The 26,984-nt window shown below is 39.0% G+C and overlaps 1 protein-coding gene and 1 long non-coding RNA gene across 4 annotated transcripts in view; one reads left to right on the top strand and one right to left on the bottom strand.

Moving 5' to 3' along the window:
- LOC144284641 (uncharacterized) overlaps window positions 1-13,712 on the top strand; it is a 36,024-nt gene extending 22,312 nt beyond the window's left edge. Inside the window, exon 3 of the long non-coding RNA XR_013353088.1 lies at window positions 12,724-13,712. This is a non-coding gene — a long non-coding RNA (uncharacterized LOC144284641). The remainder of the gene's footprint in view (window positions 1-12,723) is intronic.
- FNTA (farnesyltransferase, CAAX box, subunit alpha) overlaps window positions 1-14,164 on the bottom strand; it is a 28,833-nt gene extending 14,669 nt beyond the window's left edge. Inside the window, exons 1-3 of one of the 3 annotated variants that reach the window (XM_077849438.1) lie at window positions 13,924-14,164; window positions 11,699-11,784; window positions 1,089-1,203 (exon numbers count right to left, since the gene is read on the bottom strand). In XM_077849438.1, the coding sequence (XP_077705564.1) occupies window positions 1,089-1,203; window positions 11,699-11,784; window positions 13,924-14,126 (404 nt within the window). In that variant the 5' untranslated portion in view covers window positions 14,127-14,164. The remainder of the gene's footprint in view (window positions 1-1,088; window positions 1,204-11,698; window positions 11,785-13,923) is intronic. The other 2 variants (XM_077849437.1, XM_077849436.1) reach the window with 2 other exon arrangements.
- Window positions 14,165-26,984: the final 12,820 nt, after the last annotated feature.

Here is a 26,984-nt window from a genome sequence, read left to right as displayed (position 1 = left end):
TTTTCCTGCCTCTATTATAAGTTTGAAAGGAGAGTCAAGGACTTGAGAAAAATATTTACGTGAAAGAAAAAGACCAAAATGAACACAGAAAAATGAAAATATATCACACATCTATGAAATAAAAGACAAGATGCTATTAAAAAATATTCAGAAAACAAAAAAGAACTTTGGAAATTAGAAATTTTTGAGTGTCAACAGAAATCAGAAGAAATATCTCAAACATAAATGAAAAGACAAAGAAATGAAAATAGGAAAAAACAATAAAAAAGGTACCACGTGCAACTAAAGAAAAAAGCATTCCAGAAAGAAAAAACACAGGAAAGAGAAACAAAATTATTGAAAAAACATTAAAAAATTCTCTGGACCTACTTAAAGGTTTAAATGAAATAACAGGAATCTTCTCAAGAGAAGCTAAAGGAAACAGAAAATGAGGTTTAAAATTCTGAAGGAAAATGATTTCTAATAGAATTCTACTAAGAAAATTGAGAAGAAACTAAAGACACTTTTCAATATATAAAATCTCACAAATGATTTCCCACATATCCTTGTATAATTTCTCTTCTACTCAAGGATGTGGTCAATAAAACAAGAGAATAAATGAAGAAAGAGAAAGAGGTCGGGTCTGGAGACAGGGGATCAAACGCATGAAAGGGCTGGAGACTAGATGTGCAGTGCTGACACTGGTGAAAAAGAAAAAAAAGGAGCTGAAAGATTACCTGTTGTGTTCAGTAGTAACGACACATTTTACACATATCAGAGAGCCTGGGAGACAATTACTTAGTGGCACAAAGAAAACGAAATGAAACAAAAAAAAGGCAATCTGTTAAAAGGAATGTACTCTGAAATACTATAAAATAGGGGTCATCATATTTAATATGCAGGTTAACTTAAGGAAAAACAGCTAAGATTTCTTATCTCTGGGGAGTGGGACCCTGGTAGTGAGAAGGAAGGGGGCAGAGAATGCCATTTTTTATTCAGTCTCTGACTTTAAAACTCATAGTGTGAATTATTATGATGATAACAAAGTTAAGGAAAAAAAGAGCCATCTGAACTAAAACATAAGACATTTAATGATGACTGGTACTTACCACACTGTGTAATTGGCTGCATTTAACTCAATAGCATCTCTGGTTAGTTTAAAAGCTCGTTCACTTCTTTCATCACGCTGCAGAACAGCCCGGAAATAATCATAAACATCTCTAACTGGGGACAGAGCATACAACTGCATTAGAACTATCTTTCTTATTTAAACTTAGTACTATAATACAAAATGCTGTTACATTTTATAAGGAAAGATATTCAATTTATATCACAACAATAAGCAAACGAAAGTCAAATGACTATATGAATGCCAGAGAATGCTTTAGTTTAAAAGGCACAATATATGTGTGACTATACTTCTCGTTCATGTGTACATACAGAGCCTAATAACCAAATTCCTAATCTCTGAAAGACGTTATGCATTGAAGTAAAATTAAAAGTACATCTATCCACTATTGAAGTAAAATTAAAGTACATTTATCCACTACCTGGTTTTCTCACATTTTATTTTGATCAGTTTTATAACTGAAAAAGCAATGTACACAATCATAGAAAATTCAAACAGTAAAAGGTTCATACTAAATTTTCTTTCAACTAAATTCCCAGTCCTCTTCCAAAGAAGCAGCCACTATCAATTGATTCTACTGTATCCTTCCAAGTATATTTTCTAAATCCACCCTCCCATTTTTTACATGAATGAGATCATACTGGGGGGCTTGGCTGTCTTAGTCAGTAAAGCACGCAACTCTTGATCTTGGGGGTCTAAGTTCAACCCTCACGCTGCGTACAGAGATTACTTAAAAATAAAATCTTTACAAGAATAAAAAAACAAATGAGATCACATCACACTCTACATTCTGGGCCTTGCCTTTTCATTCACACATTATTAAAGGTAGTGCAAAACTTACATACTCATTGACTCAGTAATTCCAGTTTCAGGAATACAAATATACTCCCATGTGTACCTAAAGCATCCAAGGTAATTTACTGGAGTATTTGGTTATATAAGAAAATTTTAAAAGGCTAGTCTGATGGTAATGGGTTAATTAGAACTTAACTAACAATAGTATCACTAAAGTTGGTTTACAACCCCCCACTGCTAAATGTGACTGGCTTAAAAAAAAAAAGGAAATGAAAATTGGAAATAAATGATAAAGAATAAGCTAAGTCTATTATGGCACACCCATACAATGACATACTACCCAGTTATTAGTAATGAAGATGCTCTGGTACATACAGATACAGAATTATTGTTAAGATTGTTAAGTGAAAAAAGGTGTAGAACAGCATGCTATTAATCTAGTTAAAAATATATGCTTATTTATGAATACACTGAGGAACGGAGATGAGAAGACATAATTTTCAACTGTATTCCCTGTTATAAAGTTTACATATTTTTCCAGTAGCTGCAGAGCATTTCACTGTATGGTACTCAAATTTTATCTAATTCATCTCTTATAAATGAATGTTTCATTCTTTTGCTGTCCTGAGTATCACTGTATGGTTTTGTGCACCTGTGCATTTCAGCATATCCATAAGATAAATTCTTATGAGTAGAATTACTGCATCAAAGTGATGTGCACTGGTGATGCTGACAGATATTGCCAGATTAAGATCTCAAAAAAGAGCTGATCAATATATATATTCCCTCCAAGAATGTATGAATAACTTATTTTTTCCACATCCTCACTGACATACATCAAAATTTCTCAACTTTGCCAATCTCTTAACTGAAGAAACTTAGACTTTGGCAAATATTAACCTGTATTCCCAGTTTCCACAAGACAAACAGGCTCAGAGAGATCAACAAGTTCACAATGGATCACTGTCCCTTGCAGAGAGAGGTTAGACCCAAGGGTAGCCCCGGTGGCGCAGCAGTTTAGCGCCGCCTACAGCCTGGGGTGTGATCCTGGGGACCCTGGATCGAGTCCCACATCAGGCTCCCTGCATGGAGCCTGCTTCTCCCTCTGCCTGTGCCTCTGCCCCCACCCCCTCTCTCTGTCTCTATGAATAAATTAAAAAAAAAAAAAAAGAAGTTAGGCCCAAATCTAAGGGTGGGTGACTGGCTGAGTCAGTAGAGCATGCGATTTTCGATGTTGGGTTTGAGCCCCAACTTGGGTATATAAATTGCTTAAAATCTAAAACTAAAAAAAAAAAAAAAAAAAAAGAGGTTAAACCCAAATCTAGCCTGACATCAAAGTCCATGCCACTAATCACTACCATGAACTAGTAAATATTGCAGCTGAAATACCCTCGCAACACGGTACAGATTAAGGCAGAGAACAGCTTATGGTCCAAGACAGACTTATGAAAAAAAAAATGTGTTAAACACCCCTAAACACTCTTTTTCCACAATTAAAAATGTATGTGGATATGCTATGCTATTTTTCTTATAAAATACAATTTTCCAACTACTGATAGTTTAAAAATCTTTAACAAGTATTTATGGAAGGGGATCCCTGGATGGCTCAGCAGTTTAGTGCCTGCCTTTGGCCCAGGGTGTGGTCCTGGAGTCCCAGGATTGAGTCCCACATCGGGCTCCCTGCATGGAGCCTGCCTCTCTCTCTGCCTGTCTCTGCCTATCTCTGTCTCTCATGAATAAATTTTAAAAGAAAAAAAAATATTTGTGGAAACAACATCAAAATATCCATGTTTGCCTAACCACTCTGGTACTACTGGCAATGTGGATTTTCAATTTTGTTTTATAAAAATCGCTGCCTTAAACTTCCAGTGAGGGCACTTGGCCTTTGGGTCAGGTCATGATCCTGCATTGGGCCCCTGCAGAGATCCTACTTCTCCCTCTGCCTATGTCTCTGTCTCTCATGAATAATAAATAAATAAAATCCTTAAAAAAAAAAAGCTTCCACTGACTTTTCATTAAATTTTTTTAAAAATTACATATATAATACATAAGTATTTATGTGCACATATTGTTTCCTTAGAACAACCCTAAAAGTGAAGTTATCAGAGAACATGAACAATTATAGCTCTTTACAAATTCTGAGACATTATGTTTAAAAAAATTGAATTTAAATCATATCAGAATAAAATTTAGAAACAACATAAATGGCAAATAACTATGAAATATGCAGTCGCTAAGAACTAAGCTCCCAAGTTATAACACAGTTATAACAAAATTCTTAGAACACATTCTCTCTGCAATGTATATATATTTTATATACATATATCTACATATATAAAACATACACATATGAAAAAACGTACACATATGTACATAAACATAGCATGAAACCAACTCTGTGGAAACATTTGCATATGAGTGGAAGGCTATATACCAAATATTAGTAGTGGTTCTCCTTTTTAAAAAAAAACTGGTAACTTTTACTGTCCCATCAAGAACTTTTTTAAGTTTTAACTTAAATTCTAGTATACTTAACATACTGTGTTATGTTAGTTTCAGGTGTACAACATAGTGATTAACATTTCTATACATTCCCTGGTGCACATCATGCCAAGAACACTTCTTAATCAAAGCCGCCTTATTTTACCAATTCCCCACCAACACCCCCTCTGGCGACCCATCGGTTTTGTTCTGTATAATTAAGAATCAATTTCCTGGTTTGCCGCTTTTTTTTTCCCTTTGCTCAGTTTTGTTTCTTAAATTCCACATGAGTGAAATCATATGGTATTTGTCTTTCTCTAACTTATTTATTATTTTTTTAAAGATTTTATTTATTTATTCATGAGAGACAGAGTGAGAAAGGCAGAGACACAGGCAGAGGGAGTAGCAGGCTCCATGCAGGGAGCCTGATGTGGGACTTGATCCTGGGACTCCAGGATCACACCCTGGGCCAACGGCAGGCGGCTCAACCGCTGAGCCACCTAGGCATCCTGACTTACTTTAGTATTATACTCTCTAGCTTCATCCATGTTGTTACAAATGGCAAATTTCATTATTTTTTATGGCTCAGTAATATTCCATTGAGTATATACCACATCTTCTTGATCCATTCATCAGTCAATGGGCCCGTGGACTGCTTCCATATTTTGACTATTGTAGATAATGCTGCTATAAACACTGGGGGGCCTATATCCCTTTGATTAGTATTTTTGTATTCCTTGGACAAATACTTAGTAGTTCAAGTGCTGGATCACACGGTAGTACTATTTTTAACTTTTTGAGGAACCTCTATGCTATTTTCCAGAGTAGCTGCACCAGTTTACGTTCCCACCAATGGTGCAAGAGGGTTCCTCTTGCTCCACATCCTCACCAACACTTGTTTCTTGTGCTGTTGATTTTAGTCATTCTGACAGGTGCGAGGTTCTATCTCATTATACTTCGGTTTGCACTTCCCTGATGATAAGTGATGCTGAGCATCTTCTCATGTATCTGTTGGCCATCTGTCGTCTTTGGAAAAATGTCTATTCATGTCTTCTGCCTATTTTTTAATTGGATTATTCCAGTTTTTGGTTAAGTTCTTCATGTATTTTGGATACTAACCCTTTATCGGATATGTCATTTGCAAATATCTTCCTCCATTCCATAGGTTGCCTTTTAATTTTATTGACTGTTTCCTTCACTGTGCAGCAGCTTTTATTTCCCTGGCCTCAGGAAACATATCTAGAAAGAACTTGCTAGGGTCAATGTCAGAGAAGTTATTGCCTGTGTTCTCTTCTAGGATTTTTATGGTTTCAAGTCTCACATTCAGGTCTTTAATCCATTTTGAATTTATTTTTGTGAAGGGTGTAAGACAGTAGTCCTGTTTTCCCAACATCATTTGTTGAGAGACTTTTTCCCATTGGGTATTCTTTCCTATTTTACTGAAGATTAACTGACCATATAATTGTGGATTTATTTCTGGGTTTGTATTCTGTTCCATTGATTTATATGCGTATTTTTTCCCCGTACCATACTATTTTGTCCTTTTCTTTTTAGAGAGAACGTGTATGTGCATGCACATGAGACCTGTGGTGGGGAGGGCATAGGGAGAGGGAGAATCTTTAAGCAGGCTCCATTTCACGACCCTGAGATAATTACCCCAGCTGAAATCAAGAGTCAGACACTTAACCAACTGAGCCAACCTAGGTGCCCTAGTAACATACTATTTTGATTACTACAGTTTTTAATATAACTTGAAGTCCAGAATTATGATGCCTCCAAGCTTTGCTTTTCTTTTTCAAGACTGCTTTGGCTATTCAGGGTTTTTTGTGATTCCATACAAGTTTTAGGATTGTTTTAGCTCTGTGAAAAATGCTGTTGGTATTTTTTTTTATAAATATCTTTTCTGGGACACCTGGATGGCTCAGTGGTTGAGCATCTGCCTTTGGCTCAGGGCATGGTCCCGGAGTCCCAGGATCGAGTCCCACATCGGGCTCCTTGCATGGAGCCTGCTCTCCCTCTGCCTACGTCTCTGCCTCTCTCTGCCTCTCTCATGAATAAATAAATAAAATTGTTTTAAAAAAAAAATATCTTTTCTTTTTATTTTTAAAGATTTTATTTATTTTATTCATGAGACATATACACATAAATTTCTTTTTATTTTTAAAGATTTTATTTATTTTATTCATGAGACATATACACATGAGACATATGACACATGTGTCATGAGACACACACACAGAGAGAGAGAGAGAGAGGCAGAGACACAGGCAGAAGGAGAAGCAGGCTCCACGCCGGGTGCCCAACATGGGACTCGATCCTGGGTCTTCAGGATCATGCCCTAGGCCAAAGGCAGCACTAAACTGCTGAGCCACCCGGGCTGTCTGCTGTTGGTATTTTGATAGGGATTGTATTAAATGTGTAGATTACCTTGGGTAGTATAGATATTTTAACAATATTTGTTCTTCCAATCCATGAGCAGGGAATGTCTTTCCATTTCTTTGTCATCTTCAATTTCTTTCATCAGTGTTTGTTTGTATGTGTGTCTGTGCGTGGTTTTCTTTGAGAGACAGCAAGCTTGGAGGGGTGGGGAGGGGGGAGGGAGGAGGAGAAAGTTTTTTTTTTAAGATTTTATTTATTCATGAGAGACAGAGAAAGAGAGAGAGAGAGGGAGGGGGGCAGAGATGCAGGCAGAGGGAGAAACAGGCTCCATGTGCAGGGGGACGTGGGACTCGATCCTCGGTCTCCAGGATCAGGCCCTGGGCTGAAGGCAGCGCTGAGCCACCCGAGCTGCCCTAAAGATTTTATTTATTCATGAGAGACACAGAGAGAAACAGAGAGGCAGAGACCTAGGCAGTTTATCAGTTCTAGCAGTTTTTTGGTGGTCTTTCAGGTTTTCTATACATAGTAATATATAGTATCATGTTATCTGCAAATGGTGAAAGTTTTACTTCTTCTTTACTGATTTGAATGCTTTTTATTTCATTTTCTTGTCCGATTACTGGGACTAGGACTTCCACACTATGTTGAATAAAAGCTGTGAGAGTGGACATCCCCATTTTGTTCTTGACTATAAAAGAAAAGCTCTCCATTTTCCCCCCATTGGCGATAGTATTAGCTATGGATTTTTCATATATGGCCTTTATTTACTGAGATAAGCTCCTTCTAAACCTACTTTGTTGAGGATAACGGTGGTTATTTCTTGATGATGAGAATCTTCTTTTGATTTTAACCTCAAAATTTTCTATGATGTATTACTTCAAAAAAGTATTTTTAATTAAAAATAATATATATTCCATGCAAACATTGTAAACAATACAAAAGAACATGAAGTTTCCATTCACTCCAATGCTACTTCCTAACGCACTGGATTTCTATCAAAGGTAATGGCAGTTACCAGGCATTTTTCTAAGCACGCACGCACGCGCGCGCGCGCACACACACACACACACACACACACAGGGTTTTATTTTTTGCCTTGTAAGTCATATTTTGTTCTAAAGTTTATTTCTCTCTCTTTTTTTTTTAAGATTTTATTTATTCATGAGAGACACAGAGGAGAGAGGCAGAGACACAGGCAGAGGGAGAGGCAGGCTCCATGCAGGGAGCCCGATGTGGGACTCGATCCCTGGACTCCCATATCATGCCCTGGGCCGAAGTCTGACGCTCAACTGCTGAGCCACCCAGGGATCCCCTAAAGTTTACTTCGAATATTTCCTTGGTAAGAAATACGAAATGAAATGGAAATGAAACAAAGTTTTACTAGGATCTATGACTTTTAATACTTTGACGTATTTATAAGTTTATGGTGGCAATCATACAGGAGAGATTAGAAAGATTACTTCTGTTTCATTATAAATAAGCTCCAGGGATGCCTGGGTGGCTCAGTAGTTGAGCGCCTGCCTTTGGCCCAGGGCATGATCCTGGAGTCCTGGGATAGAGTCCCACACATCAGGCTCCCTGCATGGAGCCTGCTTCTCCCTCTGCCTATGTCTCTGCCTCTGTGTGTCATGAATAAATAAAATCTTAAAAAAAAAAAAAAAAACCTCCAGAGAAACAGTTTTTCTACAACAAATCTAGAAAGTACTGGGCACCAATTTCTGAAGTGAGCCTGCGGCAGATATTAGGAATACCACAACACGAGATGGAATATATGTTCATTTACGAATGGTACTGCGTCTGGATGAAAAAGACATCAGAGCAATAAGATGGATGTGGGGAACGTATTAAAAGGTGTTGATGGGAGTATCTTGAAAAGTCCTGGCCAGCCATTTTAACTTTTCTGTTTCATCAGGAAGTCACCAAGATTTAATATTGTACTCCTTAAAAAATTTTTATCCAGAAAGAGTAATTTATTTTTTGCGAATAGTAAAGGTCAGCAATTGAAAATAGCAGGCACTGTTTATTTTTAACATTTTTCTTTATTCTTTATTAAGTAATCTCTTTGCCCAATATGGGGGCTCGAACTCATGACTCTGAAATCAAGAGTCGCGTGCTCCACTGATTGAGCCAGCCAGGTGCCCCTGTTGTTTATTTTTAATGAAATTGGTTTATTTTTCAAACAGCTTTTCATTTTGGCATTTTCCTCCTCAATGACATGTTCTTCCATGCCAAAATATACTTATCTACATCACTCTTTTTCCACTATTCCACATTAAGAACATGGCATGTTTATGTGAATGGTTTTTTTGCAGAATAGAATTCTTCAAGTGTGAATAAAATACTCAGCTTCACAGCTATATATGTCAAGCTGACATGCTCATAAATGAATCTGGGGTTATAGAAGTAGAATTTTATAATTATTAAATTTTTTTCCGTAGTTTTCAGTATTTAAATATTATTTTAGGGATGCCTGGGTGGCTCAGTGGTTGAGCGTCTACCTCCAGCCCAGGGTGTGTTCCCAGAGTTCCAGGATCGAGTCCCACATTAGGCTACCCTGGAGGAACGTGCTTCTCTCTCTGTGTCTCTGCCCCTTTTTCTCTCTGTGTCTCTCATGAATAAATAAAATCTTTAAAAAATAAATAAATATTCTTTTAACTGAAAATTACACATTTGATATACTGTGATACTCAAAGTTTCTAAAACTTATGGGCCCTTTTCACTCAACTTGTTTCTGAGATCTGTCCACGTTATAAAAGATCTAGATCTTCTTAATGGTTACCTAATATTTAATTGTATCATAATGATACATTTTATTTTTCCATTTTCCAAAACATAGATATGTAAGTGGCTTCCAACATTTTGCTTTTTCAAAAATGCTGCAAATTATAATAGTTAACACATATAGTGCTTACTCTGAGCCAGACACTGTTCTTTATTTTATGTATATGATTTGCTCACTCTATAACGTACTGGCCCTTAAATGACATTGGTTTGAACTGCACATCTTCACTTATGGGCAGCTTTTTTTGATAAATATAGTACAGTATTGTATTTTCTCTTATAAATTTTTTTTTTAAGATTTTATTTATTTATCCTCGAGAGACCGAAAGAGAGAGAGGCAGAGACACAGGCAGAAAGAGAAGCAGGCTCAATGCAGGAAGCCCATTGCAGGACTCAATCCAGGAACTCCAGGATCACACTCTGGGCCAAAGGCAGACTATCAACTGCTGAGCCACCCAGGCATCCCGTTATAAATATTTTTTAACTAAACTCTATCTCCATGTGAGCCTTAAACTCATGACCCCAAGATCAAGAGTCACATGCTCTACTGACTGAACCAACCAGGTGCCCCTCATGATTTTCTTAAAAAGATTTCCTTTTTCTCTAGCATAGCTTATTGTAAGAATATAGTATATAATACATTTAACATACCAAATATGTTAATTGACTATGTTATTACAGTAAGACTTCCAGCAAGAGTAGGCTATTACATTTTTTGTTTTTTGTTTTTTTTTTAAGATTTTATTTATTTATTCATGAGAATGAATGTACATGTCTTCTGATATCATATGCCAGAGTGTATCCAGACTGTATCACTGGAAGCAGTATTTCAAGGTTATAAGATAGGAGCATTTTCCAGTTTTAACAGATAAACCAAACCCCAAAATGGCTAAACATGAAAATTACCATCTGAAATGTACTGATCTGTTCATATGTCCCAATACCTGATATCATAAGATAGCTTTAATTTTTTTCATTTAATGTATGGTTAGGAAATAACATAACATTCAATAACATGAATAACATGCTCATATTCAAATGCACAGAAAACTACTACAAAACCAATGTGATTAATCCATCTTTTCATATAGGTATAAGATGTCCTTTTTATCAAATATTAAAGTTCCCATCTATCCTGATCTATTTTTAGATTAATCTATTTATTTCTGCACCAGTTCCACATATTATTTTTAGTAGTACATTTTTATATTTAAGTCAAACCTTCACATCATCATTCTTCCTTTTCAAACATTTCTTGACATTACTTCATAATCAGAAAAATACAATAAATGCTTTTTTGTAAAAAAGGAATAATCCTGGATGACAAAGCCTTAACTGAAATGTGCACATAACACACACAGAGAGGTGGTCTGAGGATTATGGGGCCACCACAACCAATTTAAATCAGAATATATATGCACACACATAAAAGTACAAAACTAGGGCAGCCTGGGTGGCTCAGCGGTTTGGCGCTGCCTTCAGCCTGGGGCATGATCCTGGACACCCGAGATCAAGTCCCGCCTTGGGCTCCCTGCATGGAACCTGCTTCTCCTTCTGCCTGTGTCTCAGCCTCTGTGTGTCTCTCATGAATAAATAAAATCTTTTTTTTTAAAAAAAGTACAAAACTAGCATTCCATTTTATTCATCCACCCTTTCTTAGAAGAAACAATTAACATTTGCATGACCTTCAATTTACAATGCATTTTCATTCACATTCATTATGAAAGAATGATACTTTGTCAAAGAAAATAATCCACTCATTTTAATATCAGTAAATGTATTCTGACTGAGCCTAACACTTCATTGCTGAAATATATTTCAAAATACACAAGTTTCAGGAAAGTTTATTCTACATAAAACAGCAACTCATTTATGTTGTGTCTTGTGTGCAGATCAAACAGTAAATGAAAAGCACAATCACAGTAACTATTACATAATATAATGTAGCATTCATTACTTAAAATATGTCCATTCTTTGGACAAAATAAAAGTTTTAACCATGAAAATGAATTATAAAAAAGAAGAGTATTAACTTAAGTCACTTAGATCTTTATTAGACAAAAATCTGTCATCTATGTAACAATATAATTGTCCATTTCAAGTCTGCTACTAAGCTTGACTTATAGACCTTTATCTAATAAAAAATAAACTTACATTTTTCACTATAAATGATCTGGACCACTGGATTGGGGCCATCATTCTGCGGCACTGGATCTATATCAGCCCATTCTGCTCTGTCCCTGAAATATATACATTTTTTTCAGTGAACGTATTCAAACATAAGAAAATGAATTCTGGTGTTTTTAAAAATAGCAACAACTACACTTCCATTAAAATTAGTACCTTATAAATATTTTAGTGTAATCATGGATGGATTCTTCATGACCAGGTTTTGCCATTTTGCTTTAACATAAAGTTTTTTAAAGGAACATAAGAATAAACTGAATAATCTGCCCACTAAAAGTTAATAAATCAGTAATTCTCAAATTTAAAGTTTCTATGTAAGTGGAAAAACATGTTATGCAGTAAGTACACAACAGTTTAAATTAGGAAACAATTGGTCTAATAAGACTTTTTGAAGTTAGCATTGTAAAAAAATTTGAGTAGCAATTAGCTAGGAACTGACATTTTAAAATCAAAGCAAGAACTATTAATTTACTATACTGAGAGGTGGTCCAGGTGGTCTTTACAGAGCAGGCTCTGGAATCTGATAACTGGGTTAAAATGTAGGCTCTACCACTTACCAGTTGTGTGACCTCAGGAAAGTTACTTAATCTCTCTGGGCCTCAGTTTCTTCGTTTATAAAGTGGAGATGATATTACTAACCAACCTTAGAAGGCTGGAGGATTAAGTGAGGTAATATCAAGTACTTAACTGTGTGTAATAGTAAGCACAAAGATAGTAAATATGTTACATATATACCAATATATTAGTATATAACCAACATATGAAACATACAATATTACCGTATGCTTAAATGTGTATGCTATGTCATAAATACAGCATATAATAAATGCATATAGTAAGCAGTCAATGAATAGTACTCATCATCAATGCTAAAATAACTATAGTGGCACCAACAGGTGCCTATAGACATTTCTTTGCAAACTGCCCAGTATGACCAAATTTACTTTAACCACTCTTTTATTTAAATTCTTTTCCTTTCACCCATCTTTTAGTTCTCTATACTGATCAACTACTGACAGCAAAGAGTCTGTGGCATCCAGACAATCCTGAAGTTGTGGCCGCTGTACCAGAGGAAACAGGAGGGAAAAAATTCCTGAGGTGTGTGATCTAGAGCCTGGGGGTGTAGCAGAAGAAAGGTGAGGCTGTCATTCAGTCCGTGAAAAATCAGACGCGGCCAAGGGAAGCAGCTGAGTATTTTACCGCTCAGAGAAGAGGTGTGAGGATTATGGGGCCACCACAGCCAAATTATGTGCGTACAACTACTCCAACAAAAAAATCTGGAGTGACTTTCACTCATTCATAAAGTCAAGGCAAATAAGCTATCTAATGGTTTTACCTAGAACTACAATAAGGATAAATAAAAGAAAAATAAGATAAAAGGACTTCTCAATTGTCTTGCAAGTTTAATTGGAGGTAAGGAACCGGCATTACCAGAGAGCAAAGGACTTAAAGAGGTGGGACTGGGGAGAAGACGCAAGAAAGTTACAGAGTACCCAACACTGCCTACTATATATACACCGCTCGTATTAGACTCCAGGTGACGTAGGGATGTATTACGGAGTGGAAGGACAAATACTTTCCCTGTCTCACAGCTTAAAGTCGGTGCCTGCCTGACGGCCGGCGCCGAAATACTTAAAGAAAATGTCCCAGTCCTTAAAGACCTTGTACTAGCTCTCTCCGCTCTGGCAGAACCAAGCACGGGAAGCCCTTACACCTCGTCCTTCAAGTGAGCCAATGTGGACCTCATTTGTATTTAAATCATTATTTCCTGCCAGGTTACTAAACAGCACCCAAGCCCTTCGGTATTCAGACTGTATCAGGCACGGCGCTGAGGGAGCGAGAAAGCGGGAGATTTGTTAAATTCCTGAATCCCATCTAAGCAGCCTGAGACATGCAGCCCCGTGCGCTGCCGGCTCTGCCCCGTCCGGTATCCGGCCTCCCTCCGCCGCTCGCCGACCGCGGTGCCCCGGGAACAGCAACCCGTCAGCGAGGGCGCTAGGGCCGCGCGGGCCTGACCCCGCCGAGGGCCCAGCCCCGGACCCCGCCGAGCGCCCCCCCTCCCCGACCCCGCCCGCCCCGGCGACAACTTCGGCCGACTTGCGGGGGCCAGAGGAGCCGGGCCGGAACCGCCGGCCGGAGCACCCGCCTCCGAGGGAAGGGCCTCGGAGCCGCGGCCCTGCTGTGGGCGTTACCTGTATAGGACATAGGTGGGCGAGTCCAGGCTCAGGAACCCGTCGTCCATGGGGGACGCCACCGCTTCTCCCAGTTCTGCCGCCATGGCTTCCTCTTGCTGCTGCGGCTGGAGCGGCGGAGGGTGCGGCTGGGGCGGCGGTGGCTCCGGCTGTGCGGACTCGCTGCCCTGCGCAGCCTCTCCCACCCCCTCCGTGGCCGCCATCTCGCCTCGGCCCGCAGCGGAGGTGGTGGCGGCCCCGCCCCTCGCGACCGCGCCCCTCCCCCCCGCGGCGGCCCACTTCCGGTGTTCTCGCTTCCGGCCATAGAGACGCGGAGCAGAGAGGCCGGGCGGCGCGGTGGAGGCCTAGGTTCGCGCCTGGCTGAGCGAGTGGGACTCCGGACTTCCCGCGTGTCAGTCGTCCCCCGTGTGGGCCCGTATGGGTTTGTGAGGTCCCCTCGCTGGGGTGATGGTTCTTGTCCTTCACACAGAGGGCCGTCGGAGCGGTGGGTGAGGGCAGGCAGCCCTCCGCGCAGACCCACCTGCCCTGTTCGCTCCGTCCGGGGAGCTGGCCTCCACTGCCGCCTGTTGACCCTTCGTGTTTCCTGTGCACATTTTTCTTTTGGATGATGAGTTCATGCCGCAGAGTTTAAGTAATACAGAGGTTTGTCTTCCGAAATTAAAATCCTAACAAGTACTGTGTGTATGGTATGGAAAAGGCAAACCTTCACTTAGCCGCTAGGGACCGGTGTGTGGCTTGTCCCCGGCAGTGTGGACGCCAAGTGTACATCTCGTGAGGGCAACGGGCCCGCCACCCTGCGCGGGTAGGGACCCGGGACCTGTACTCCAAATACTCTGCCTTGGTACACTGGTTAGTTTTGAGCTGTAGGCGGTTGAAAAACAGCAACTGGAGGAAGGTGCTTTATCTGAGCTCCCTTTATCCGCCTAAGACGGATCCTCCAGAAGAGACTCCTCATAACTCATCCCTGGGGCTTCTACAGAAGCGGAGACCACAGCCAGACAGATGTTGCTCAACTGTCCTGTCTCCCAAAGATATTTTTTAAAAATATTTATTATTTATTTATTTATTTATTTATTTATTCATTCATTCATTCATTCATTCATTCATGAGCAACAGAGAGAGAGAGGCAGAGACACAGACCGAGGGAGAAGCAGGCTCCACGCAGGGAGCCCGACGTGGGACTCGATCCCGGGACTCCAGGATCATGCCCTGGGCTGAAGGCGGCGCTGAGCCACCCGGGCTGCCCTAAAGATTTTATTTATTCATGAGAGACACAGAGAGAAACAGAGAGGCAGAGACCTAGGCAGAGGGAGAAGCAGGCTCCTTGCGGGGAGCCCGATGTGGGACTCGATTCCAGGACCCCGGGATCACACCCTGAACCAAAGGCAGATGCTCAACCCCTGAGACCCCCAGGTGTCCCTCGCATCTACTCTTCTAAGGGCTCCTTCATCTTACCTAAAATTCATTCTCTGGAGAGGCCTACATTCCCACTTCTCTCTCCCTGTTAAGATGGTATTTAAGCGTGGATTCTAAGCAACCTCAGTGAATGACTAACTTTTCCTGAGTATCTTCCTTGTATATGTGAGTCATATGTGTTAAAAAACTCTGTTTTTCCTCTTATTAATCTTTTATTGCTAGAGTCACAGCCAAGAACTCAGAAGGGTAGAGGGAAAGTTATTTTTCACCATCTATAACAGTTAGGAAGGCTTTTCTGGGGGCTATTTGTTTTTATTATTTTTAGAGTGCAAGTGCAGAGATGGGAGGCAGGGAGGGTCAGGGAGAGAGGGAGAGCTGCCACAGGGCTTAAGCCTTTCACATGTGTTGTTACCACCAATATGGTTACTCATTTATACCATTTTGTGTTTTCTGTTAATGTTTTCCTCTTCTTCTGTGCTCCTTTTCAGCCCTGACTGAATTTGTCTGTTCCTTTTTCTCTACTGGTTTGAAAGTTATACAGTCATTTCTATTGATTTATTAATGAACATATTCAAACTTTTTTTAAGGGGGGGGGGCGGGAAGGGAGGGGCAGAGGGAGAAGGAGAGAACCTTAAGCAGGCTCCATGCCCAGCACAAGCCCCATGTGGGGCTGAATCTCACAGTCCTGAGATCATGACTTGAGCCAAAATCAAAAGTATGATGCTTAACTGACTGAGCTACCCAGGCACCCCTCTGGGGGCTGTTTGAGCAAAGACCTAAAGGAGGAAAATGCATGCCATGTAGAGCAGATAGTGAGTGCATATTTAGTGTGTTCTTGTTTCAGCAAAGGATGCCAATATCACTAAAGTCCTGCAAATGAGGTGAATTGGTACGTGATAAGGTTAAGGAAAAACCAAGGGGTCATGGTAAGAATTTGAGATGTATGTGTGTGTGTATGGTAAAATAGTCAGCAAATTTATCTTTTTAATAATTAAGTGTACTGTTCAGTGGTACTAAGTACATTCATATTGTTGTGCAACCATCACCACCATCCAACTCCAGAATTTTTCATCTTCCCAAACTGAAACCCTGTACCCATTAAATAACTCATTCTCTCTATTAAAAAGAAAATCACAAGGGTGCCTGACTGGCTCAGTAAATAAGTATGTGACTCTTGATCTTGGGGTTGTGAGTTTGAACCCTACACTGGGTATAGAGACCGCTTTAAAATAAATTCTTTGGGCAGCCTGGGTGGCTCAGCTGTTTAGCGCTGCCTTCAGCCCAGGGCGTGATCCTGGAGACCCAGGATCGAGTACCACATTGGGCTCCCTGTATGGGGCCTGCTTTTCCCTCTGCCTGTGTCTTTGCCTCTCTCTCTCTCTCTGTCTCTTATGAATAAATAAATAAAATCTTTTTAAAATAAATAAATAAATTATTTAATTAAAGAAAAAGAAAACCACAGGCCTCAAATGGAACCAGTTATGTAAAGAACCCCATTGTCAGCAGAACAAGACTTAATACCTAACCTAACTGCAGTCTTAGCCTCTCTGCACCCAACCCAATTCCTGCCAGTAATGTAACTTTGACTAGTCAATATAGAATTTACTGGTCAGGACAAGGAAATTCACTGACAGACCCGCTCTGTTCCCCTCAGGAGGGCGACCATGCCTAACACAATGGATTCTTTGCTAATTTCCTCTTTTATGCTCCTCCTCTACCTTTATTTTTTTTAACTCTTAATATTTTATTTGATATATGTATAAATTGCAAAATGATTCTCACACGAGTTTAGTTAATATCTGTTACCACATATAGCTACAAATTATTTTCCTTTTCTACAGCTTGATCGAGTTCCCCTTTACTTGGTAGATGGGATGCTGCCTAATTCATGACTCAATTAATAAAGCCGATTATATTTTTAAAATTTACTTGAAGATTTGTCATTGAGCAACTTTTCCCCTTAGCCTCTGGTAACCGGATTCTACTTTCTGTCTCTATGAATTTGACTACTCTAGGTACCTTATAGAAGTAGAATCAGACATGTTTGTCCTGTAATTGGCTTATTTTGCTTCACATGACATCCAGGCTCATCCATGTTGTAGCATGTGTCAGAATACTCTTTCTAAAGGCTGAATAATATTCCGTTGTATGTATATATCACATTTTGTTATCCATCTGCTAATGAACATTTGGGTTATTTCCACCTTTTGGCTGTTGTTAATCATCAAATCTCTGTAAAGAGTCCCTGCTTTTACTTCTTTTGGGTATTTACCCAGAAGTGGGATTGCTTGATCATATGGCAATTCAGTGTTTAATTGTTTGAGTAACTTTCTCCATGCCCCCCAGAGATTCTAATTTGACTGGTTTAGAGTGAGGCCTTGGCAACAGGATATTTTAAGAGCTCCCCCGTGTAATTCTCACATGCAGCCCGGGTTGAGAACCTGCTGTAGTCAGTCCACTGGTGCAGCCTCTGCTTTGTCATCAAGTCTCCTGAGGATATTAAGGTGCTACAGGCTTAAGGCAGGGTTGATTAGCAACCAGTGTGGTCATGTTAAATATGTAAATCAAGCAATCAAAAAATGTTTAAATATATTACTTTTAAAAATATAAATAAATCACAAATATATATATAAATAAATCACAATGTGTGTATAAATAAAACTACTTACCAAGTGATACAAATTGTAGAGCAAATTGTCCATCAATTTTTAACAGCTTTATTGATGTAAATTTTAAATATCACAAAATTTACATCTTTCATGAGTATAATTCGTCATCAATTAATTTTTTATTTTTAGGAATTACTGATAGGAGTTTTTCATTGATATAGCAGTTATTAATTACATGCTACTAATTTGATTGCACTCTTCCAGAGATTTCCGCAGATGTTTGATAGTTATTAGGTGCCTAGGGATTGTGTTAAATGCCTGAGATTTCAACTCCCCACAGTGTTCTCTAGGCCTCACCATTTTCTTCCTTGGCTACAATCAGAAAGATGATACCCTCAGGACATTGATTGCACTCCCAGATCTAGTATCTGAGCTAGAGAGAAGGGGAGGAAGGTGGAAGAAGGCATAAGAAGCGTCAAGGAGATGATGACTGGTTAATCCTGGTTGCCAGAAGTTGGAGCCTGTATTTGTCTTTTGGCTGCTTTGCCCCACCACCAAGAAAGGACCACTTGTGGCTGCACCCAGCCTACTCAAGAGATGATCATATGAGACAGAAAGGAAATGATTAAGTGGAGCCCAGTTATTAAGTGAGCCACAGCAACAAGTCTGTGGAATCATGTCCTGAAAGTGCTGAAAGAAAACATCTGCTAAAATAGCATTTATTTTCAGTATAAATAGTCTTCAAGAAGGCAAAATAACATTTTCAAAAACACTAAATGGTTTGATGCTAGCACACTCTGAAAAGAAGAATCTTCTAAAGCATGTACTTTAGGCAGAGGGAAAATATTCCCAGATGGAAAAATCAGAGATGCAGGAAGGAAAGAAGAGCAAAGAAAACGTAAGTATTTGGGTAAACCTAAATGCTAATTGGTGATATAAAACCATAGTATTAATGTCTTGTGCAGTTTGCAATGTTTAGGATTAAAATGTATGCAAGTAGTAGCATAAAAGTTGGTTAAGGGGTCAGTAGACTCTCTTAAAGTCTTCAAGTTTCCCTGGGGGAGGATTTGCTTCCTGCATCTTTTTCCATCTGACAATTTGTCAGTTTGTCAAATTAAAAAGCAAACAAGTGGAGCACCTGGGTGGCTTAGTCGGTTAAGCCTCTGACTCTTACTTTTGGCTCAGGTTGTGATCTTATGGGTCATGGGATGGAGTCCCATATTGGATCAGTGAGGAGCCCATTTGAGAGTCTCTCCCTTGACCCCTTCTCTGACAGATGCTCTCATGTGCTCTCTCTCAAATAAATATTTATTTAAAAAATTTTTTTTAACATTTATTTGAGAGAGAGAGCACACCAGTGGGGAGAGAGGCAGAGGGAGAGGGAGAAGAGGTTTCCTGCTGATCAGAGAGCCCGATGCAGGGCTTGATCCCAGGACCCTGGGATCATGACCTGAGCCAAAGGCAGATGCTTAACTGACTGAGCCACCCAGGTGCTCCATCAAATAAATATTTTTTTTAATATTAAAAAGAGCAAACAAGCAAATCACGACCTCATTGACACATTGATTGGGATTGTAATAAATCTATAGAACAACTGTGGGATAATGACAACTGTATTAAATCTCCAGTCCTTGAACATGATATGTCTTGGTTTATTTAGGTTTTTAGATCTCTCATGAAGTTCTATTGCTTCTTTGTAAGTTTTATTTTTTCTCTGTACTTTGTTGGATTTAGAGTTGTCTTTTCTGGGGGATCTCTGGGTGGCTCAGCGGTTTGGTGCCTGCCTTTGGCCCAGAGTGTAACCGTGGAGTCCCAGGATCGAGTCCACCATCAGGCTCCCTGCATGGAGTCTGCTTCTCCCTCTGCCTGTGTCTCTGCCTCTCTCTGTGTGTCTCTCATGAATAAATAAATAAAATCTTAACAAAAAAATAGAGTTGTCTTTTCTGTTTCTGGTATACAGAAGTAAAATTAACTTCTATATCTAGTTACTTTGCTAACTTCTATTAAGTCTAAGACTTCAGCTGAAGCAATTAAGAGTGTGATATTGGCACAGAAATAGATGAATAAAGTAATGAACACAGTAGGGGACTCACAATCATATATATATTATATATATATTATATATATATATATATATAATATATATATAGATAGATACTTGAGATTTAACAATCGTTCATTGCAAGGAGTAAAGAAAAGAGATTGTTCTGAATCATGGTGCTAGGACAATTAAGCATCTATATAGAAAAAAACCCATGTATCCTCACCTCACACTATATCGACTTCAATGTGAAATGCAAAAGATAAAGGTCTTAGATGACAAACAGGAGGAAATCTTCAGGCTTTAGGGTCAGGATAAATTTCTTAATATATAACATTATAATAATACAAGAAAAATAATAAATCTGATTATGTTGAAATTAAGAACTTCCTCTTCATCAAAATATACCATTAAGAGAATAGAAGAAATCACAGAGGACTTAAATCTAAGTCCTCTTAGGTATTGGATTCCCATAAATAAAAATACAAATAATCTTTTTTTCTAAATACAAATAATCTTAAATAGAACATTGATTTGAAGAGATTCTGCACAAAAGAGGAAACCAAAATGGCAAATAAACGTAATATGGTGATCAGCCCCGGTGGCGCAGCAGTTTAGCGCCGCCTACAGCCCGGGGCGTGATCCTGGAGACCCGGGATCAAGTCCCACATCAGGCTCCCTGCATGGAGCCTGCTCCTCCCTCTGCCTGTGTCTCTGCCTCTCTCTCTCTAGTTGTGTCTCTATGAATAAATAAATAAAATATTTTTAAAAAAATTTTTTTATATACCACTACCCCCCACTAGACTGGTAAGAATGAAAAAACTCAACAATTCCAAATTACTCTAATTTGGAAAATAGTTTGGTATTATATAGAGAAGTTGAAGATACATATTCTTATGACCTAGTAATTCTACTTAGGTACATACCTCAAAGAAATGTGTATCTCATTCATCAGAACACATGAACAATGTTAGCAATAACATTGTCTATAATAGCCACAAACTGAAAACAACCAAAATGCTCCGCAAGAATACAATGTGTATTGTTGTAACTATGTCTTTCTAGAAAATTACATAAAACTATTTGCATTAAACACAATTTTCTGGGAGTGCCTGCCTGGCTCAGTCAGGAAACCATGAGACTCTTGGTCTGGGAGTCATGAATGAGTTCAAGCCCCACATTGGATGTAGAGTTTACACAAAAAAAAAGTAGAAACCAATTTTCTGTGACTAAGGAAAGCTGTAATTCATCTTTATATAAGGGCTTTGTGAAATTTTGTAAGAAGAAAGACAACTTCAGTTTTATCAAGGCAGCTTGCTTCTATCTTCAACGCTAGGGAAGCAACTATCACAATATATTGGTGAATATAATGTGTAGCCTGCTTTCCTCCATAGAAAAAGATAGTTTTTAATGACTGCATGATATTCCTTTTAGATACTGTATGCAGTACTCAATCATTTATCCATTGTTGGATATTTAGCATTTATAATTTTTCACTTTTGTATTTCATTTAATAACTATCTTATATTAATAAACATCATCTAATAAGCATTCATTTTATGACCATTGTGGACCAGTTTTACTGTTCTCAACAGCAGTGAAATCAACAACAACAAAAAACCCTCTACTCTATGGAACTTTCACTCTAGTGAGGGAGATAAAGAAAATAAACATGTATAATTAATAGAATATCTATAATGACAAATGTTAATGAGACTAGGCAGGAAAGAGAGGTAGAAAGTGTAGATATAAGTGGGTTACTGCTGATGTTGATAGGGAAGCCTTTGTTTTGTAAGTGATATTTGAATACAGATTTGAGGGTGATAAAAGAGTGCATCAGTATCTGCATGGAAGACCATTCCTAGCAAAAATTCAAAGATATGGAGGAAAGTGTTCATGATCTCAGAGGCCATTGTGCACATAGTGGAGTGATTCAAGAGTAGGATACTGATTCAAGAGTAGGTGATGAGGTCAGAGAGTTAAGGCAGAGCAGATAACATAGGGCCTTATATAATTTTGACTTTTACTCTCCAGTGAGATGGGAAGTTATTGAAGGATTTTGAGTAGTGGAGTGACATAACTTATGCTTTTATAGGTCACTGTCTTCTGTGTTGAGAATGGATGGTCTTTCATCCATTAAAAATACAGTAGCATAGAAAGGCAAAGGAAAAGCAGGGAATGCCAGAGACAAGGCTACTGCAGTAATCCAGGAAAGCAGTGACTTAGATGAGGGTGGGAATAGTGAAAGTGGTGAGATAGAGCCCCACATGCTAAAATAGAGCCTGGCATCTGGCTCCCTGTTCAATGGGGAGTCTGCTTCTCCCTCACTCCTTGCCCCTACCCCCACTCATGCTCTCTCTAATAAATAAAATCTTTAAAAAAATCTGTCGGAGTGGAGTAAAAATATACAAACACTGATGATGGCAGATTTTTACTGGAAGCTACTACAAGTAGCCTCTAAAGACAGCCCCTAATGACCCAAACTGGTGTTCAGGCCTTTGTATAATCCCCTCCCCTTGAATGTGGGCTGGGCCTTGTGACTAGCTTCTTATGAGTAATTATGACAAAAGGATGGGATGGATGTTCCATCAGATTACAAGACTGTAACTTCAAACACATTTACCTCTTTCCCCACACTTTATATCTCTGGCCAATAGCAAGCAAGACCTAAAACTTGCTAACAGTATATGCGTAAACTGGAAAGCAGATTGTCTCCCAGTCCAGCTTTGAGATAACTACAGCCCCAGCAGTTACCTGGAATTCAGCCTGGTGAGAGACCTTGGCCAGAAGCACCCACTAAACTGTGCCTGCTGCATTCCTGAACCACAGAAACTGTCAGATAATAAATGTCTGTTGTTTTATGCAACCAACTTTAATTAATTTGAGTTACTTTGTTAGGTAGCAATTGATTACTATATAGAAAAAATGCAAGGGGGAATGCCTGGGTGGCTCAGCAGTTGAGCATCTGCCTTTGGCTCAGGTCGTGATCCCGGGGTCCTGGGATGGAGTCCCGTATTGGGCTCCCTGCAGGGAGCCTGCTTCTCCCTCTGCCTATGTCTCTGCTCCTTTTTCTATGTCTCTCATGAGTAAATCAATAACATTTTAAAAAAAAAGAAAAAATGCAAAGCAGAGAAAAGTGAAACAACTTCTTTTTTTTTTTTTTTGAAACTTCTTTAAACAAAAGAAAATACCCCTTGAATATTTCATGAAAAAATGGCAGCAAGGTAGATTTCTTCAGATATACAAAAGCTGAAAGCATTCATTATCAGTAGCCTTTCAGTACAAGAAAGGTTGATAGACATCTGTCAAGAAGGCATCAAGGGAGATAAAATGGAATAAAAAATACTCAATTTTTCCAGAAGAAGCCAGAAAAAGAAATGGAACAAAGAACAGACAGAATGAATAGAAGACAAATACAAGAAGGTAGATTTAAACCTAATCATATAAATAGTCACATTAAATGTAAATGGCTTAAATACACAAAAGGCAGAGATTGTCAGACTAGATATAAAAGGAAGACTCAGGAGTGCCTGGGTGGCTCAGTTGGTTCAGTGTCTGACTCTTGATTTTGGCTTAGGTCATAAACTCAAGGTTGTGAGACCGAGCCCTGCCTCAGGCTCTGCACTCAGCATGAGTCAGCTTGAGATTTCTCCCCGTTTGCATGCTTTCTAAAATAAATAAACAAATCTTTTTTTTTTTAAACAAAGACCTAACTATATGCTTTCTAGAAGAAACTACCTTTTTAAAGATTTTATTTATTTGACAGAGAGAGGGGAGCACAAACAGGGGAAGCAGTAGAGAGAGAAGGAGAGAGGGAGCTGAAGGCTCTCCACTGAGCAGGAAGCCCGAAACGGGGCTTGACCTCAAGACTTTAAAATCATGACCTGAGCTGAAGTCAGACACCCAACTGACTGACCCACCCTGACACCCTACAAGAAACTACTTTATTTTTTTTAAAGATTTTATTTATTTATTAATGAGAGACAGAGACAGAGACAGAGAGAGACACAGAGACCAGACAGAGGGAGAAGCAGGCTCCATGCAGGGAGCCTGATGTGGGACTCGATCCTGGGTCTAAAGTATCAGGCCCTGGGCTGAAGGAGGCACTAAACCTCTGAGCCACCAGGGCTGCACAGAAACTACTTTAAATACGAAGTCACAAGTGAGTTAGAAGTAGAAAAGTAAAAAAAGTACAAAAAATATAAAGATATAACATTTGGAGCACCTGGCTGGCTCAGTTGGTAAAGCATGTTTCACTTGATCTTGAGGTTGTGAGCTCAAGCCCCATGTTGGGCATAGAGTTTACTCAAACATGTTTTTAAAAAGATAAACGATATTAAAACTAATTAAGAGAAAGTTGGAATGTCTATAATAACAAAATAAGCCTGAAATTACAGGAAATTAGTAGAAATGAAGGTTCATTTCATAATGAACAAATGGGTTGGTTAATTAAAAAAGACAACAATCCAAAGTATTTATTTTACTAACAGCTTCAAAATAAAGCAAAAACTGATAGAACTATAAACAGAAATAGACATATCCATAATTATAGTGGGATTTCAACACTTTTATCTCAAAAACTCATACAAAAGTAAGAAGAAAAATCAGTAATGCTATAGAAGACTTAACACTCTCAACTAGCTTCATCTAATCAACATTTCTAGAACACTCCACCTAACAGCAGAATATACATTCTTTTCAAGCACACACAGAAAACTTACCAAGACAGACATTCTTTTTTTTTTTTTAATATTTGACTTTTCTTTTTTTTTGAAGATTTTATTTACTTTTTTTCGAGAGAGAGACAGACAGAGACACAGGCAGAGGGAGAAGCAGGCTCCATGCAGGGAGCCTGATGGACTTGATCCCAGGACTCCAGGATCACGACCTGAGCCAAAGGCAGACGCTCAACCACTGAGCCACCCAGACATCCCAACAAGACAGACACTCTAGGTCATAAAACAAGTCCCAATAAATTAAAAAAGATTCTTGTCATGCAAACCATGTTCTCTAACCATGATGGAATTAAGTTAGAAATCACTAACAGAAAGATTCTTGGAGGGATGCCAGGGTAGCTCAGCGCTGAGCATCTGCCTTCAGCTCATGATCCCAGTCTGGTGTCCTGGGATCGAGTCCTGCATCGGGTTCCCTGTGGAGAGCCTACTTCTCCCTCTGCCTGTGTCTCAGCCTCTCTCTCTCTGTGTCTCTCATGAATAAATAAAATCTTTCTTTTCTTTTTTATTTTTTTTTATTTTTATGATAGTCACAGAGAGAGAGAGAGAGAGAGAGAGGCAGAGACACAGGCAGAGGGAGAAGCAGGCTCCATGCACCGGGAGCCCGACGTGGGATTCGATCCCCGGTCTCCAGGATCGCGCCCTGGGCCAAAGGCAGGCGCCAAACCGCTGCGCCACCCAGGGATCCCAATAAATAAAATCTAAAAAGATTCTCGGAAAACCCCAAAATGTTTGGAAACTAAATAACACATTTTTAAATAACCCATGGGTCAAAGCTGAAATCAAAATGAAAATCAGAAAATATTCTGAACTGGATGAAAAGTGAAATCATGTATATAAAAATCTGTAGGATGCAGCTAAAGTACTAGTGAGAAAGAAAATTTTTTAAAAAGATTTTTATTTATTCATGAGATAGAGAGAGAGAGGCAGAGACACAGGCAGAGGGAGAAGCAGGCTCCACGCAGGGAGCCTGACGTGGGACTCAATCCCGGAGAAAGAAATTTTTAACATTAAAGGGCTATATTGGGAAATGAGAAAAGTTTCAAACCAATAACCTCAGCTTCTACCTTGGGAAATTAGACAAAAGAGCAAATGAAAAATCAAAGTAAGTTGAAGAAAGGAAATAAAGATCAGAACAGAAACCAATGAAATAAAAGCCAAAGAAAAGAAAAAAAGAGAGAAAATTAAGTAAGACGGAAATTGGTGCCACTGTATCTCTATGTGTTAGCATGGAACAACTGAAAGTCAATATTTTAAAGCAATATCCTTTGTAATGGCATAAAAAATTAGGAAATATGTAGGATAAATCTGACGAAAGGTACCAAAGACCTGTACATTGAAAACTAGAAAATATTGATGAAAGAAATGAAAGACCTAAATAAGTGGATCAAAAACTTTATATAAAGATGTCAATTCTCCCAAACTGATCTATAGATTCAATGCAATGCCAGTCAAAATGCCACCAGGCTTTGTTTTGTAGAAATTAATGAGCTGATTCTAAAATTCATATGGCAGGTAATGCAAAGGACCTAAATAGTCAAAACAACTTTGTAAAAGAAAAAAGGTGGAGGGACACCTGGGTGGCTCAGTGTTTGAGCATCTGCTTTCAGCTCACGGTGTGCTTCTAGAGTCCTAGGATGGAGTCCCACATCAGGCTCCTCTCCAGGACCCTACTTCTCCCAGTTCCTATGTCTCTGCTTATCTCTGTGTCTCTCATGAATAAATAAATAAAATCTTTAAAAAAATGAAAAAAGATGGAAAGCTTATACTGTATGACTTCAACACTTATAAATCTACAGTGGGGATCCCTGGGTGGCGCAGCGGTTTAGCGCCTGCCTTTGGCCCAGGGCGCGATCCTGGAGACCCGGGATCGAATCCCACGTCGGGCTCCCAGTGCATGGAGCCTGCTTCTCCCTCTGCCTGTGTCTCTGCCTCTCTCTCTCTCTTTCTGTGACTATCATAAATAAAAAAATAACAAAACAAAACAAAACTTTGAATACCATATTTAAAAAAAAATCTACAGTGATCAAAACAGGGTATTACTGGAATCAAGATGGAGATGAATGTAACAGTTGAAATCCAGAAATAAAACTCACATATATATATAGACAATTGATTTCCAACAAAGGTGCAAAATACAATTCAATAGAGAAAGGATAGTCTTTGTAACAAATGGTCCTGAGCAATTCTATATGCCTCTGCACTTCCTCCAAAGACAGGGAACTTAAATCATACATTGCACTTGCAGCGTATACAAAAATT

The sequence above is a fragment of the Canis aureus genome, chromosome 15 (genome assembly GCF_053574225.1).
Source record: "Canis aureus isolate CA01 chromosome 15, VMU_Caureus_v.1.0, whole genome shotgun sequence".
NCBI lineage: Eukaryota > Metazoa > Chordata > Mammalia > Carnivora > Canidae > Canis > Canis aureus.
Note: the sequence above shows the minus strand (reverse complement) of the source record. Positions and strands in the feature narration are given on the sequence as shown.